This window comes from Leptopilina boulardi, unplaced genomic scaffold, assembly GCF_019393585.1.
Source record: "Leptopilina boulardi isolate dan_hultmark-lab unplaced genomic scaffold, ZJU_Lbou_2.1 LbouV2_311, whole genome shotgun sequence".
Taxonomy (NCBI): Eukaryota; Metazoa; Arthropoda; class Insecta; order Hymenoptera; family Figitidae; genus Leptopilina; species Leptopilina boulardi.
The window spans coordinates 8,708-26,925 of record NW_026137876.1 but is presented as its reverse complement, the minus strand read 5'-3'; the positions used below and the strand labels follow the sequence as shown (position 1 = coordinate 26,925).

The 18,218-nt window shown below is 30.2% G+C and overlaps 1 protein-coding gene across 2 annotated transcripts; it reads left to right on the top strand.

Annotated features, from left to right (window-relative positions):
• Positions 1–1,500: 1,500 nt before the first annotated feature.
• On the top strand, positions 1,501–13,173 carry LOC127283847 (uncharacterized). Of its 2 annotated transcripts, XM_051308947.1 has the most exons (3): positions 1,501–1,617; positions 3,449–3,608; positions 10,242–13,173. In XM_051308947.1, the coding sequence occupies exon 3, from the start codon at positions 10,256–10,258 to the stop codon at positions 12,371–12,373; it is 2,118 nt and encodes a 705-aa protein (XP_051164904.1). In that variant the 5' UTR covers positions 1,501–1,617; positions 3,449–3,608; positions 10,242–10,255; the 3' UTR covers positions 12,374–13,173. The 2 variants fall into 2 exon arrangements, with proteins under 2 accessions (XP_051164904.1, XP_051164905.1); XM_051308948.1 differs by lacking the exon at positions 3,449–3,608 and having other exon boundaries at positions 1,547–1,617.
• Positions 13,174–18,218: the final 5,045 nt, after the last annotated feature.

Genomic DNA, 18,218 nt, shown 5'->3' with positions numbered 1-18,218 from the left:
TTCAAGAATTGAGATAATTTTTACTTGCTTATTTCGTACTTACATCAGAGTATTTTTTTTTATGTAACACATTTTTGGCTAACAATTTTTAATTTGCAGATACTTTTCAAAGAGCTATGGAAAAATTAAAGTTATATGAAAAAGGTTCAGATGTTAGTACAGACCCCGACGCCAAGTCGAACCGAAAATTTAAAAAATTAAAAAGACATTCTGACAGTGATTTTCAATATGATTCAAATGGAGGAAATAAAGTTCCAAACAGCAACATGCAAATGAATTTTAAAGTTACTCCTATCGACGAACGTAAAAAGGAAAATTTACCACCATTTCCTAAATTAAAGTTACCAAGATCAAAAATTCCATTTGTTTCGAGAGTTGAAAGGGTTTCATTACCTTACCATCATCAAAAGAAAGGAAATTATGGAAATCCATCGTTGAAACCGACAAATTTTGTAGCGAAAAATTCTGTGACAACAAATCCAGATCCGGCTGTGGAAAATTCTATTACGAAAAATTCTGTTATCACAGATCCTGTTAGCACAAGTCCTGTCATCGCAAGTCCTGTTCATTCAGATATGAATAAAGATACTTCATTGACAATTGATCCTACAAGAAAGCCATATGGTACGTCTGCCAATCCACAAAAAGTTTTGGTACAAAAAAATGCAACTGAAGAGCTGAGTTCACTGAATAGACCAAATTTGAGGGTTCCCAAACACACTGCACAAGTTGTACCGGCGTTAAATCAACGTGCTAAAGGATTTAATTTTTCTTCGCGACCAAAACAATGTCCAATTGTACGAAATATATATGCTTCTGACAACGTATCATTGCAAAGAAAACCAGTTGCTGATCTTCAAAATAATACTCCAACAAACCAAAATAATGAAGGTAATTAACTTATTGCAATGATTTTAAATACGTTTTTGAATTTATTTCTGTAAATTATAGTTTCAATATTGTTTTTGTATAAATTAAAAAAAAATATTCTGCTCAGAAGATGATTAAAATGTCATCTCATAAATAAAGATAGGAACTTTTTTCTAAAGCATAAAAACATAATTTTGCTTGAAAATTTTTTGTTGTTTTTGGAACCCGAGATCGTCTACAACGTTTATCATCAACGATTCCCAATAATTAATAAATTGTCAAGCATAAAATAATAACACTTTATATCCTTTAAATTTTTGTCTATTACAAGTTGATATAAAAAAATAACATACATTCTTGTAGACAAAGATTTAAAATAAAAAATCTATCATAAAAATTTTTTGGTTTGAATCCGAAGATACTAAATTTTAGTCTTTAAGCTCGCCTTTAAGATAAATAAGTAAATAAATTACATTACTTATTACAGATTTTCAGTTTCGTAAGGCTGTGATGCAATCATTAACTCAGTTGAAATTCCTACTTTCATCTATAAATGAAAGAATTGATGATTTGAAAAGGGATATAAACGAAACAAAAAATGTACTACAAGAAAATGGTGTTAATGGAACGGTAACATCAAATCCAAATGAAATGAATAATATCAAAGCAATTTTCCCAATTCAGGACTTACAAGAACTGGAAAATTTCGAAAATAATCTCACGACAGCAGAATTTCGCCGGGATGTCGTAAGTGTTTTCAAAATATTTTTATGTTAAAGTTCAAATATTATTAGTTAAATTTTTCGATGTTTATGTAAAAATCGGGGTAATTCCGACACTCTTAAAAAAATCCATTGTCAAAGATTAATAAAAATTGTTAATTTTAAATATTCGGAAAAAGTGAGGGCAATTTCAACAACCTTATAAAATAATTTTTTCATTTTTCATTTTTTTTCTCGTGTTTATACTCCTGCCCTATTGGGCATATAACCATTCTACAAATTTTCTTAAAGTTAACCTACTGCGCCTACAGTGCGACTTTTTTCGAAGATATAGGTGTACTTCGCATTTCCCTGGCCACCCATTGGGTATTCTTGCCAGTGGACAGTTAGGAAAAAACTGTAGTGAAAAACCCTCCAGAGTACAAACGGTTTATCGACAGTCTAGTTTCGGCGGTATGCATCGGATTATAATAAAAAATTCATACCATAGCACCTAGACGTCAAACCTTCCGCTCAGAATAAGCTCACCTGTAGGAAAAAATCCCCAACCAACTGAGCTATTCTGTCGGTTATAAAATAATAATTTCGACTGTCTACTTTCAAAATTTTGTATTCATTACATGAAAAAGGAGCAGTTTTCTTTCATAAAAATTGTCTATGTTAAAAAATGTAACAAAGATGTCGATTTATTTTTAAAAAATTCGAGAAAGGTTAACGTTGTGGCACAAATTTGACAGATTCTTGGTAAAGGACTAAATCTGACCTAACCAATTTTGTGTCACTTTAAATGTGTAATATTAATATAATACAATGACTTTTCTTCCAAAATAACATTTATTTTCAAGCGGCCGTCTCCTTTGCTGCTTTGCCTTTTCTTGATTCTGATATCTTTCTTTCCTTTTTCCAATTTTCTGACAATTTACTTCCAAACTTCCTGACAATTTCTTTTAAATTTTCGACGAATTCTCTTCCAAAATTTCCTGCTAATTCTCTCTTTAAAATTTTGTCGAATTTGTAGAGCAGTCGCCGGCCGTAAAGGACCGTCTCCTTTGCTATGCTGCCTTTTCTTAATTCTGCTTTCTTTGTTTCTAATTTTCTGACAATATACTTTCAAGTTTTCTGTAAATTATTTTTTATTAATTTCCGACAAATTCCCTTTTCATTAAAAATTTTTAAGTCAAATTTTTTTCTAATTTTCTGTCAATTATGATTTTTTGCTTGTGAATTTAATTTTAAAAATTAGCGCCAAAATGATTGGAAAAATTTGTAGGGCCACCTGCTCTACGTCTTCACTTGCGATATGCTTTAAAAAATAAATGTTCTCCAAGGATTAATTTCCATATATTTACATGCATTATTGCCGAATGAATAGAGTAATACCTAATTCTAATGTTGATTTTGCGATGTTGGGATTTGGGGTTCAAAAAAAATTTTTTTTTTTGACAATAATATTTATTTTAAGAGATTTTTTAACATATGCAAAGAAAAAAGAAAAAGTTTTAAAACATTTCTGCATTCTTATTGTGCTGAAGCTAGCACCTAGTTATTTTATTAACTGAAAATTAAGTATTTTAACTTTATTTAGTTCTTATTAACACAATATTTTCTCAAATTAATTAATTTGATTATTATTGAATTTATTACAGGGGCTTAGCCAGGGTGGGGGTACAGGGTTTAAACCCTCCCCGAAATCTTACATTTTCTTTAACCCCTCTTTTTTTCTGAAAAAATTTTCTGAGTTATAGTTATAAAACCCCCACCGAAATTTTTTTCTGGCTACGCCTCTGATTTATTATGTTAGTAAAAACATAGATAAAGTGAAAATATAATATATTTTGAATATATAAAATTTTCAGCTTCTTTTCCTTAACAAAATTGGAGGGAAAAGTGTTAAAGAAGCTGTTTATTGCATGTTACAAAAAGTGTTTTGTAACAAAGTCGCAACTGATTTTAGTTGGATTGGATATCATGGAAAATACAAGTTCTGTGATTTGGAAATTACCAAGTTGATGATGGGTGAGTTTAAAATTTTTGAATATTTTTGACAATTACAAAAATTAGAAACTTTATCTTTATAACTCCTTACAATTCTGCCTTTGCTCAATTTCAAATTTCCATTCCTGTTGACCAAGTGTGATTTTCAGATGAAATAAAAAAGCAACAAAATTTTAGATAGTATTTTAAATATGATTGAAAATTATAGTTGAACAACATACTACGTATTGATTAAAACCTAAAGATGTGCAGAAGTGAGAAAAACTCAGATAGACAATCGAAACAATTTATTTGTAATTTTACTGTTTCTCAATTAAACCTGCTCAGATATTGTGGCTGGGCCCTGGCTGGGAAGCCTCAAAGCCGCTTGAAACAAGGAACCCGGTCGGGGCCGCTAGAAAAAGACCGATCTTCAATACATCTCATAACTTTAATTAGTTTTCCCAAAAAATTAAGAGAATTGGACGCGTATTTTTATCAAAGACGTGGCAGAAACTTTAAGCAAAAGGATATTTATTGATAAATATTATATAGAAAATCAAATTATGAAAATATCTGTATATTGAGAAAAACAAAATTTTTGTGAAATATTATTTTTATTTTATTTATTTATTTTTAAATAATGTTCCTAAGGTTAAAAAGCCTATCGCAAAGTAAAAAATATAAAAACAATTTGCCGTATATAATTATAAGCTTAAAATCTATTTGAAAAGAAAACAAAGAATGCACTAAATTTAAGATAAAAACCAAAATTCAAAAAAGAAGAAAAAATTTTATATAATCAAACTTATGTACAAATTAAAATTTCTGCCACTTTAAAGTTGTTTTTCCACTTTTAAGCCCCTAAACATGATGCGGATGATTGGACATAATACATTGGATGATTGAGTAACCAGTCCAATTATCCAATTGTCGTTTAGACATTTCGAGATTGAGAACATATTATTTCAATCTTTATGGTGTAAAGTTGGAGAGCGATTTCTAACAGTGTAAAGGAAATTAGTCGATTATAATAATAGTTTAATTCAGGCGCGTATTCAGGGAGGGGTTTGGGGTTTACCCCCCCCCCCCCGAAACTTTTTTTTGGTTACACCCCTAGTTTAACATTGTATACGTATTATTTATTACATTATATTAACATTCGATTAAAATTATGATTCATTAAAAATTAGAGATTCATTGAATTTCTTATCTATTAATTAAAATTTGTTTATTTATTTTATATAAAAATAATTCACACAAGTGAGCGTTAGCAAGCGAGGATACATCGCTAGTAATAATTAACTTAATCAATCTCTAACTTTAAAAGACATTCTTAAAACAAGCTTATATAATAAGAAATTGAACTTAATCTTGATTTTCTGATTTCTCCACTTAAATTAAGTAGAAAATATTCTTAAAATAAGATTATGCTTATTTTAAGAATATTTCCCACTTAATTTAAGTGGAGAATATTTGTGGCGCCTATTTAAGGTTGGGTTCTCAAATGACAGTACTAGTCTACATCTATAATGGTATATTTATATCTTCTATCGAAATATACCCTTTATCCTACATTTTAGCACAAGACCAGTAAAAATTGCATTTAAAGTTCGTGTGTGGTCTTCAAATTACATTAAATCATTGAATCTTTAAACCTGATAAAAATGAGTTTTTACCGATCAAAATATTATTATCTTTTTGAAACGTTAAATCTTTATATATGGTGAGGTACTAGGGGATTTTGGGGTCTTTGATTACGAACCTACAGTAAGAATTCAAAAATTCAAAATGATGGATCCAATATTATGGAAGTATTTTGAAAAGATCATTGGATTAGACTACATCCAATTACAAATTTTTTTCTTCTTTATGTTTGGAAAATATTAATATTTTTTAAAAGTTGGATTTTTTTACTAACGAAACATTTTGTTTAAATATATGTGTATTTAATCTATATTTTAAGTTGTATTTGCAATTAGAAATATATCTAATAATTACTTTAACTTTGTTTTATGTCAAATAACTTTTCTATGTGTCGACACCTGTCGTCAGGAAAATGTTTTTTCAAATGTCAGTTCAATATAATTGTATCTTAAAAACAAATTTAATACGAAGTTAACTCGAAAATTAATGCTAAACAATATTATTCTTAACTATTCTTAAATTCAAAAAAATGTTATCTCAAAATACAATACAATAAAATAACAACTGAACCAAGCGTACAATATGCTTTCTCAAAATAATATATTTATTTTAATTAATATTTTTAAGTAATCTATATTAATAAATTAAATACATACTCATACATATAAACGCTACTTTCACAACTTTGTTTCATAATTAGATAAAAAATTTTAATTCAAGTAAGTGTCAAGTTAAAATAATATTTTTCCTTGTCAAATAGTTTTAAAATAGAATAATTTCTGTGCTACAGCTAAATTTGTTAAAACTTATTCATTTTCTTATAAAATGCCAAAAATGTTTAAATCACCATTAAAAAACAAATTTATACATTATTATTAGTTTTTGGCAAAAAACCATAATACATAAAAAATGTATTTTTATGAGATCTGCCATTGTGACTATGATTTTCATAATCAGCGCATAAAAATACATAGGAATGTGTAGTACCAAAATAATCTGAGGTTTGCATGAGAGAATACTCAATTTTGATAATTTCAAAAAATCGAGTATAAAAATTTGAGCCAATTTAAAAATTTCAATTTTGATGATATGTAAGTTTGGCGTGGAATCATATATATATATATATTAGATATTAAAACCCATCTCTGTTTCGATGACATAATTGCATTTATTTGTTTGTTTTGTGTTGATCAATAACGCGTCGTTTTACCTGCCATTAAGGAGTCTTCTATAAATATATTTAAGGTGGAACTCGAGGTTGTAATCGAAACAACCCTATGATTTCTGGGAGGGTATAATTTGTAGCTCTCGCAAGAGGACAAAATAAGAATATTTTCAACCGGATAAATTAAGTCTTTTTTTCATTTTACTGAATCATTCAACAAGTTCTAGAATAAGTACTCAGTATTTAGTTGGCGGTAAATAATATACTACTTATCAAATCTGGTCATTTCGTAGCTTATTGGACAAGCCCTGTAGAAAAATTTAAATTTTACTTAAGCTTGTTTTTAACGAGTTCTTCGAAAGTTAGAGATGTTATTAGAATGTTTAAATTAAAGTCTGCAAGGTACATAATTATTTTTTAGAGTCTCTACAGAAAAATAAAAATTGGACGGAGAATTCGATCATTGCAAAAATTAAGGATTGGTTGCGTCATGCACCACAACGTTTGAACACTGAAAACAAAAAGCTTGACTGGAACCCAAGCAATGATGATGATTATCTATTTGAAAATGAGAATGATGATTTAGAAATTGTTGAGGGAGAAATTGCCGAACCCCAAAGAAATGCTGAAACCAATTTCGAAAATGGCGATGACGAAATTGACGATGATGGAAATGCCGTTGACGAAGACGACAATAACGAATTTGACGAAGACGAAAATGACGATGCCAATAATATTTAAATTGATTAATTTCTATAAGACTTTAAAATTGTGTTTCTTGTTTTTTTTTTTGCAAAAAAAGATTGATTTTATACTGTGACATTAAAGTGCATTATTTTGACTTACAGTTGTGTGTAACGATGCCTTCCCTCATTTGATATGAAAATAGATGGTGAAAAAGATTGGTATTTAATACATCAAGAATTCATGACGCATTTCGATGTTGAATTCAACATCCTCATCAGAACATAGTTTCTGCAAAAACTAATTTTTTTCATGACACTAAGATGTCAAATACATTCGATATTATACAGTTTTAATACATACCAAGCAAGGAAATAAAACATTAAAAACCGTCGTCTTTAATATGTTTTATTTCCATTGGTATGTATATTAAAACTGTATAACATCGAATGTACCTCTGACATCTTAATGTCATGAAAAAAATTAGTTTTTGCTGAAATTATGTTCTGATGAGGATGTTGAATTCAACATCGAAATGCGTAATGAATTCTTGATGTATCAAATAAAACTATCCATTTAGGCCACAGATCAATACCATCTTTTTCATCTATTATCTTGGCTTAAAATAATAAGGTTTTACTTCGAATACTCACTAATTTGATGTTTTACTTTTTTTTATATATAATTTGTTGAATGTGGACAAAATTTCGATTTTCAATTGGTTCATTTTAAAAATCATATCGAAAATAGGTAAATCAGAGGGTTTTTGCATTCTTATAATATGCAATGATTCTCAAGTAAATTATTTCTACTCCTGAATGACTCATCGTGGTTCATAATTGACTCCTGCACAAGTGGGACATGAGTTACTATTTATGAATGTCACTTATCAATCACGATGAGTCACTTAGGAGTTATTTAAAATAAGCAAACCACTGAAAATTAATGCCTTTATTTAGGGAAAGCGTTGTTACACACGACTATACTTGATTGTATTATAATTTTCAAATGCAGATTAAAAGTACATACATAAATGTCAAAGTGATTAATTCAAAAAGTGTTCAAAACTGACAGATTTAATAACGTCATGGTTTCCTGCACAAAAAATACAAATAGATAATTTCATAACTACATTATGAGCAAGAGCTCTGACTGCTTCCACATCATTCTGGGTTCGAATATATTATGAGACAAAGTTAAAGGTTTGTTTGGTCAACTATCCTCAAATTATTCCTTTTTAATCTAATCACTGAAATCCTATTTTTTTCATTTGAGGGAAATATCTTGCTGATTCAAGCTGAAATTAAACATGTATAACAAAAGAAAGGTTTCTTCAAAATTTCAAATAGTTCTTGAGCTTTTAAATGTAATTAATAATTAGCACTTTTACGAATACCGCATCAATTTTTGACAATCAAATTTAAAGTTAACAAATAAAGACATGAATTGCATTTTTTGTAATATAAATTAAATCAACAAGATGCTTTTCTCAAATGACGCCTTACAACAAAACTAACAGTATAGCTATACATTAGTATTAGGAAGAATTTAGTTCTTTGAAGAGATTCACTGTGACAAAATTGTTATTTGCGCCCATGCCACACAAATAATTTTTTATATAACATTTTGCGTCAAAAACTCGACTGAAGTGCTGTTGTGGAAGGAGCCACTGTGCGTAGAAGTACGATTTCCCCTCCTTTTAAACACCAGTGCGTAAACTGCGCTTTAGTCGAGTTTTTGACGCAAGGTGTTATAAAAACTAATTTTATAATTGATTTTTTTATTTTTATATATTAAAAGCGACTAATTTGTATGCGTAATCTTATAATCATCATATGGTAAAGTTTTGGTGATGGAAATACCATAAGAGATAAATTTTGGTAATACCATAAACTGCTAATAAGCTTATTATACAATCTAATTATCCACCATGAATTAATTGAACTTTTTTCTTTTGTGTAGTTTTGTATTCTTTTCTATTAGAGGTGTGCAAAAAGCCCGAAAACTCGGGTCGGGTCGGGCTGACATTTTTTCGGGTCGGGTCGGGCTCGGGTAACCCGAAAGTGTCGGGCAGCCCGAAAAATTAGGGCTACCCGAATTTTTTCGGGTTATTGAAAGAACTCGATTTCTCAAAAATTTTGATTTTTTCAAAAATTTCGAGCACTGGATGTATCAAGAAAGTTTGTGTAGCATTCCAGTACTCGAAATCTCAAATATTTTTTAATAATAAATTAAATTAATTTTTAAACAATAAAAAATGTTAAAAATCCGAATGCATTCGGGTACGCGACAACATTCGGGTTTTTGAAAAAGCCCAACCCGAACCCGACCCGAGCCCGAATTAACCAAACCCGACCCGACCCGATAATGAAAAAGCCCGAAATTTTCGGGTCGGGTTTCGGGCTTTTTGCACACCTCTATTTTCTATACATTCATTAGCTGGGAGACACGGATTTTTAGAACCCTATTTTTAATTTAAATTTTTCTCTTTACAATGCTTATGATGAATTAAATTAAGTAATTTTGTATCCTTCATATATTTTTTTGCAAAAATAAAAATTAACTAATTTTATAACTTCAAAACATTAGAACATTTATTTAAAATTTTTTCTAATTTCAAATTTGCAATCCCTTTTTTAAGTATTATGTTTAAGTGAGATTTGTTGCTCTCAAAAACCGAGCTGCAGAAAATGTAACTAAGATATGACAAAAATGAAGAATATTAAATCTTTGTGTAAAGTACCGTCCACGAGAATCAGGACAATTACACTCAACTCACTTTTACTTGAAGAAATTGTAACTTTTTGTAATTTTAAGAGTAAAAACACCTAATATAAGATTGTACTTGCAAATGTCCAACTATTACATTTACCCTATATAAGATTTTTAAAATCAAAGATAAATGTTTAATCAATCTGCATTATATGTCATGGTGAATCCTCTTTAATTGAACTCCATTTGTTATTCGAACGAAAATAATTCATCAATTTTTAAAATATTACAAAAAATATAATAATTAAGCAATTTAGCAAAAGAGATACGACACAGATATTGAAAAAGTCAGTCGTATTTAAACTGTTTTATTTTCAGTCGGATAATCATTAACGCTATTCGACAATTTGTATTGTGTTGTGTTGTCAATTTATTTATTTTTATTTACATAGAAAAATTATTTTCAGGTAAAATTTAAACAATGAAGAGAAAACGATTAATGGATTTGTCTGAACGTCAACTGCGACATCGGGTTTCCCAAGATATGCTACAGCATTCTTTCTTACATGTTACTTTGCCAAATACAGCCGAAGTAGATAATACGACACATAACTTGTTGAACGTAGTAATAAGTAATTCAAATCAGTCGACCAGTTCAACCAGTCAATCAGTTCATAATGAAATTGAAATTGTCAATGAATCCACAACCTCTGAACCAGTTTTTTGTGAAAACTCGTCAAACGTCAATCAAGATGACTTGAATGTCCAAGATGATCTGAGAATTGATTTGGACAACATTTATTATGAAAATGAAAACTATGAAATGGATAAAGACTCTGAAAATTTGAAAACTTTTTTAGCAACCTGGGCTGCAGATTATAATATAACACATTCTCAACTTAAACCTTTATTACATAAATTGAATGAACACACATGTTTCCAAGAAGAAATTCCTAAAGATCCAAGAACATTACTTAAAACCCCTAGAAATAAGACAGTTATAAAAACAGTTCGACCAGGAATCTATTATCATTTTGGTATAAAAAGTGCAATTGAAGAGATACTCACTAAATATGAGAATTATCCGTTATCAAATATTAAAATAAAAATAGGAATTGATGGTGTTCCATTAGCTAAATCTTCAACAGCACAATTCTGGCCAATTTTAGCTTCTATTGGACCATTTCCAGACATTTTTATAATTGGTGTTTATTTCGGACATGAGAAACCTACATATGAAGAGGAATTTCTTGAAGATTTTCTGTCAGAAGTAGAAGATTTATGTATTGATGGTTTTAACTTCAAAGAAAAAATTCTCGACTGCGAAATCGATTGCATTATTTGTGATGCACCGGCTAAATCATTCATTTTAAATGTCAAAGGACACACCGGTTATCACAGTTGCACCAAATGTATCATCAGAGGAAAGTGGAGTAAACATAGAGTATGTTTTCCTCACACAGGCAGATTCCATAAAAAACGAACTGATGCAGACATCCGAAATCAATTACATAAAAAACACCAATCGGGACATTGTTGTTTGCGCCGCATTCCAAATTTCGATCTCGTTAACGATATTCCACTAGATTATATGCATCTCGTGTGTCTTGGTTGCATGAAAAGATTAATGTACTTTTGGGTAATTGTACGTTCAAAATGTCGCTTACGAAAATGGCAAATAAGCAAACTCTCGTTACGTTTACTCAGAATAGCAAAGTATATTCCGACAGAATTCGCTAGGAAACCTCGTTCTATAAAAGTAATAAAGTTTTGGAAAGCAACAGAATTCAGGCAATTCCTTTTATACACAGGCAGCGTGCTTTTGAAAGAAATTTTACCCTATAAATTGTATGTACATTTTAATTCACTTCACGTTGCTATCAGAATTTTGTGTAGTAAAAATTTGGCAAAGAAAAAAAGATACTCGAATTATGCGGATGACTTATTGTCACACTTCGTTAGGTCCCTTACTATTTTATACGGAAGTTTTAGTGTATCTCACAACATGCATGGGTTATTGCATTTAGCAGATGTTGCCAAAAGGCGAGGTTCACTTGACAATTGCAGCGCGTTTGAATTTGAGAATTTTATGCAGTACCTTAAAAAATGGATGAGGAAAGGTGACAAACCCCTACAGCAGCTTGTGAGAAGATATTCGGAATTTAAAAAAAATTGTACGAAACTGACAAAGGCACCGAAGGAGGGAATTATAATTAACGATTGTTCTCAACATTGCGACGGTCCTTTGCTCGATGGATGTTGTACCCCTCAGTATAAAAAATTAACAATTGAAGGATTAACATTGGATGTTTCAAAACTAGGTGACACTTGTTTCGGTCTCAACAACAAAGACATTATATTAATCTCCAATATTGCACATTCTGCGGATTCCAAAGAAATAGTTGTAATTGGACAAAAGTTTAAAACTGTTGGCGATTTTTATACGAAACCATGTAAATCCTCTGTAGTAAATGAATTTATAGTAAAAGACTTGTCCAATTTACAAATGTGGCCGCTGAAGGAAGTAAAACGAAAATATCTAATCATCCCGACAAAGAAAAATGAATATATAGTGTCTTCATTGTTGCACATCGATTGATTTTATTTAAGAAAGAGACTGAATTATGTTTGCGATAAATTAAATTTATTAGTATTTAATTAATTAACCTTCTGTTAATTCTTAATGACAAGTCAATCATATCGGAAATAAATTTTCTCATTCAATAATCGTCGTAAGCCCTTGCCTAGAATAAACATATTGAGAATAAATAACATAAATTGAATAAATTTCTTCTGGGCATTTTTAATGGCAAGCCATTTGTACTAGAAATAAATTTTATGATCCTGTATTCATTGTCGACCTATTTCTCAGAATTCTCGATGCAAACAAAAAAATGTACAGTTTCGCTTAAAGATTAATTTGTCTTTGCCTTGAAATGTAAATTGAATAGTCTCATATTATTAATTTATTATAACAAAAAATATTAGCTTTGTTATCTGCGAAGAAGCACATACGTGTAAATAAAAGAGAGATTAACTATTGTTTGCTACAAAAAAACACGAATACTTTTTAATAAATGTCGATTAGATTATACTGTTAACGTTTTATTCTCAACATGTTCGATATTGTTACACTTATCTCTGCAACACAACCGACGTCATTAATCCTCGAAAAAATGTGTTCTTGTTCGCATGATTATGTTTTTACATCATAGTCTTAAATAATCTGCATCATCGAGTGTGAGGTCAATCGATTTTTGTTAATTACATTTTAAGAATAAGTTGAAGATGTTGCGTTTATTTAATAGTTAATTATTGTCTTATGGTGAAAAGTTTATTTTCAATAAGCTTGACATTATTGTATCACTACTGTAATTCAGCCGACATTGTCAAACTTAAACAGAGAATTTATTTTTATTGTTTGTTGAAATAAATTGATTATTAATTTGATTTTAAAAATAAATACAAATGAAATGCAAATATTTAATTTGAAATTTATGAATAAAAAGTTTATTATTCCAATAATCAATTATTCGTTTAAGATTTAATTCCTTGAACTATTCGTAGAATTGAGTGTCAATGCGGTTAAGCACTTAATTGCAAGTTATCAAGCCAATCAAGTGACCAAAAAATTAAAGGGATTGATTTTAAAAATTTTTATTTTTAAAATATTATACTTTGTAGGAAATGACGAGGTGTAAATTTTTATCTTTGAGTTTTATTATGGAACAAAATCTATCAAAAATAAATGCAAAAATTAAAAAATTTTATTTAATTTGTAAACTTAAAGCGTCGTATTTTTATAAAATATTAATAAATTCATTTATATATATAAACGCATTTCTATTTAGGAAAAACGATAATTAATTAAATCATCAATATTTTAACAATTTTTAACTATCAATAATGGCCAGTAACAAAATATTGTTTTAAAAAGTTTTTTGCATTTATTTAAAGTTTTTGTATAATAAAAATGGTCGAAGAAAAAAGATGATCCTCTTTACTTTCTACAAGGTTGTATATTTTCAAAATAAAAATTCTGATTTTTAATTTTTTAACATTCTTGATTGCTTTATTGTCTTGAACTTTATTACTGAAACAGTTTTTACAGGACTCTTTCAACTCTAAAAAGCCTTGGTCCTGTCGCCTCGACACTGAAACACTGCTTTAGTTCCTTGTCTTTTTTAAGTGAATTTTCCCTGAGACCGTAATACGTCAAAACATAAATTTTTCAGATTCCTATAACATGGTTATAAGAAACGTACATACATTTAATATTGCATATTTGTTACAATATACTGCACACAATTATTAAACGTATTTAATATTCAGCAGATATTTACAATATCCACCCGATGTAAAACTTGATTGAAGTAATATTATAATTTTAAAAATTTTTATTTTCAATATTATAGAATATAAACAAAATATAATATTCATGAAATATCCTAGCGTCATCCCAGCGATATCCCTGGGATATCGAGGGATATCCCTGGGATCTCCTTGGGATATCCCTGGGATCTCCTTGGGATATCGTGGGATCTCCCTGGGATCTCCCTGGGATGTCCCAGGGATATCCCACGATATCCCAATCACCGGCGGTTTGGATGTCCCAGGGATATCCCTGGGATATCCCAGGATATCCCTGGGATCATATCTGGATATCCAACATTTGATGTGGATATCCCACGGATATCCGTGGGACATCCTTTTGTTATTAGGGTACTTTAGAAAAATGTTCTTCAATATCATAGCTTTTGAAAATATTCATGAAGTATCAATTTTCAGGTTTTAAATAATTTTTTTACGTGTTGAAAGAATAGGAAACTGTTTGGAGACATGTTAGATAACCTAACTTTTAGGAGGTAAAATTAGAAAAAAGCACAGTAAACATTGAAAATATTTAAATTTTTTTATAGGATGTTTAGAAAAGTAATAAAATAATAAAATATGACTTGATATTTTTTCAAATGATTGTAATTATTTAGAAAATCTTGAGGACATTCAAAATGAGTATTTTTTAAATCAACAAATTATTTAAAGCACTGTTTTTTACATAAATTTAGGAATATCAAAATTAGGTGAACTTTTTGCTTCTATTGTTTCCCTTGATCTTCCTGAATGTCGTTATTAATTTTTCTTCATATCCATCAATTAATTCATTTGACTCTATTTTTTTTTGACTTACATGTGTCAACAACTTTTCTATCTCCTTATTACTATCTCTGTTTATTACATTATTATTTACGTTTTTTGAATTCTTATTAAATTTTTTACCATTGTAATAAGTAGTCGCAGCTTCTGTATAATCGGTAAATACTGACAATGCATTTTTGAAGTTCTCATCATTTGCTTTCCAGCACTTTTTCTTTTGCTTGGCAAAAAAATCTATAGGTGGATGTTTTACTGCAATTATGAATAATCTTTTTATATACAATCATTTTTATACTAATACTATTACTAGTAATAATAATAATAATAAAAATTTTAATAATAACTTACTTGTTCTTTTATAACTTTGTTGACGATGTCTTTTATAATTGCTTAGGACAATATTATTGAAATTGCAAATTACTGGAGTTTTTAATTTCTGAATTTTTGATGTGTTTGGCAGAATGTTTTCCTTGTTCTCGGAATCGATTGTAATATGCTCTTTTTTAAGCGAGAAAGAAGGTTCCACATTTTCATTTGGACAAAAGTTTTTATTCAATGAAAAATTATTTTCCTTTAATGCGCTTGTTGAAAGACTATCTTCTTTTTCCTTGAAATTGTTTTTTCTTCTTAGCACTACTGGTTTTTTTAAAACAGTGATACTCGTAATGACGGGTTTGCTTCTATTTTTTGCAAGAAACTCAGCGAGTTCTTTTCCTAGGTCACTGAACATATTTTTTATTCTTATTTTTAAGTTTGGAAGTAAAATTAGATTTCATAACCTATAAAACAATATGTTTTGACGAGTATAAAATATTTTGAGTAAAATATACTAATTACAAAACATTTTGCTTTTTTATGTATTTAAAACAACTTTAATCTTAAAATGGTGATGATTCAAATTTTTAAAATATTGAGTATGAAAGTGAATTGTTGAAATCTTTTAGAATGTAATAATAAAAATTTTTTCATTTATCGGACTCAATAAATTATTTCTCTTTAACGTATATGTGCATATATATATATATATATAAAATAAATAAATACGTTTCAATTTTATTAGTTTCTTGGTTGGCTGCATTTTTTGAAGCAATTATGTCCTTTAGAAGAACATTTTTTGGAACAACTGTTAAAATTTCCCCCTTTTTAAGACAGTTTAATCGCCAATTTCTTTAAATCGACCAATCAATTACTTTTCTTCGAAAAAAATATTGCTCCATGTAATCTTTATTTTCAATTGCATCTGCTACGGCAGTAGTTGTGGGAAAATTATTTAAGTCAGTTTGATGTAAGTTGTCTTCAACTTCCTTTTTATCTAAAGCTGCCTGTCGCATAATTTTGTCTAGGTTTTTTCATTTATTGCATCGCAGATATCTTCTTTATAGAAATCATAATTTTCCGATCTGTAATATGATTATAGTTTAATCTATTAAGTTTAAAGAATTTTGTAATACACAATAATAATAAATTATAAGAATTATTACGCAATTATATTGCCAAATAATCCTTCTTGAATTTGATCGGCATCATGTGGACAATTTAACGATTGCAACCGATTCTCAGTTAACTCCGATTGTAATACTTTATGCTGAAATATTTCTTTCCTGATCACCTGATCGGAGATTGAGTTGTTGGAACTGAATATTAGATATTTTCATTAATTATTTAAAAGCAGTAATTTCAAAAAAAATGTCAAATTAGAAATAGATGATTACCTTTTTGCACTATTTTTATGCGAAATGTGTTCTAATAAAAAAGACATATATTTTTGATATTTATAAGCAAATCCTTTTCTGTGTGCCCTAACAAAACATGTTCTAATGGAATTCTATCTTGCGGTTAATTCTGTTTTAACTGGGAAAAGTTGAAGAAAATTTTTTTTTTTTTTTTTTTTTTTTTTGCTTAGGGACTATTGGGAAAATCTGTATACAGATACCTTGGCTTCCGCATGCCAAGGTTATGTGGGGTTGGTAAAAAAAAAAAAAGGAGAACAATAAACAAAAATAAGCTGGCGAACTACTACCAGCCCCGACCCACTAAAACCCGTCAACCCTTCTTGGGAGCCCTTTGATCCACCCTCGGTACTGTCGTGAAGACTTTTGCCTTCGAGGGTGGCGCTCCAACTCTGTCGCAAAGCGACTTCGTCCATTCCTGCGGACATCCTGCGTTATCAATTATAAAACAAAACCAAAATCAATGTCAAGCGGAATCAACAGCACACCAGAAAAGAAAACAATAAAAAGTCAAGAAATAAAAATAAAAAATAAATTAAACAAGTCAAGGATAAAATTGTAAAAAGACGGATGAACAAACAAAATATAACATAAAACTGTAAGAAGACTAAAATAAATAAATAAATAAACAGAAAATTGTAAAAAGACAATAAAAGGACAAAATAAATAATAAAATGAATAAATAAATAAAAACTGTATACTGTCAATTTCGCCTATCTGCGGCCATCGAGATCCTTTCTCATCATAACAGAGATGATAAAGGTCTCGATGAGCCGCCAGTTTTCCTGGGACTGGATCATCAGCACTACCATGTTCTCCGGTGTAACTATAGCGTTTACACCGGTGAACATGGCCTGCCTCTCCAAGTCCCATTGACTGCAGGCAAAGAGGGTGTGCTCTGCGTTGTCCACAGGGAACTGGCAGTAAGCACACGCCTCACTATCTCTCTTCTTAAAGCGCTGCAGGTACGAATTAAAACATCCGTGACCTGTCAGCGCTTGTGTCAAGTAGTAGGAGACCTCTCCATGGTTCCTACTTAACCAAGTGGCGAGTGTCGGTATAAGGCGATAAGTCCATCGACCTTTTACCTCCCCGTCCCATCTTCGTTGCCATTTTTCGACGAGCCTGTGCCTCGCTTCGAAGCGGATGCGGTCCTTGCTGGGTCGATCTTCCTCTTCAGAGGAATTCGCCTCTTTGAGAAGGAGGATAATTTCCTCCCTCTCAAGCGCCAAAAGATCTGCTGGCGGGACACTTGCAAGGACCTGCACAGCGCTCGTAGATACTGTCCGATAAGCAGAGGCAATACGTGAAGTAATGCATCTCTGCGCGGACAGCATCTTTTTACAGATGGTTGAACATCTGTTTGTTCTCAGGGAGGGGGCCCACGCTGGTGCTGCGTAAAGCAACTTAGCGTGGGCGACACTCGCCACCAGTCTCCTTTTCTTCTCACGGGGGCCTCCAACATTTGGCATCACCCGTGCTAGATTAGCCGCACATTCAATCGCCTTGTTTGACGCCGTAGCCATGTGGTGATGGAAATTTAACCTTCCATCCAATTCC

Bases quoted from the DNA above. Each gene is read 5' to 3' on its own strand.
- LOC127283847 (XM_051308947.1), top strand. From the start codon at position 10,256: ATGAAGAGAAAACGATTAATGGATTTGTCTGAACGTCAACTGCGACAT.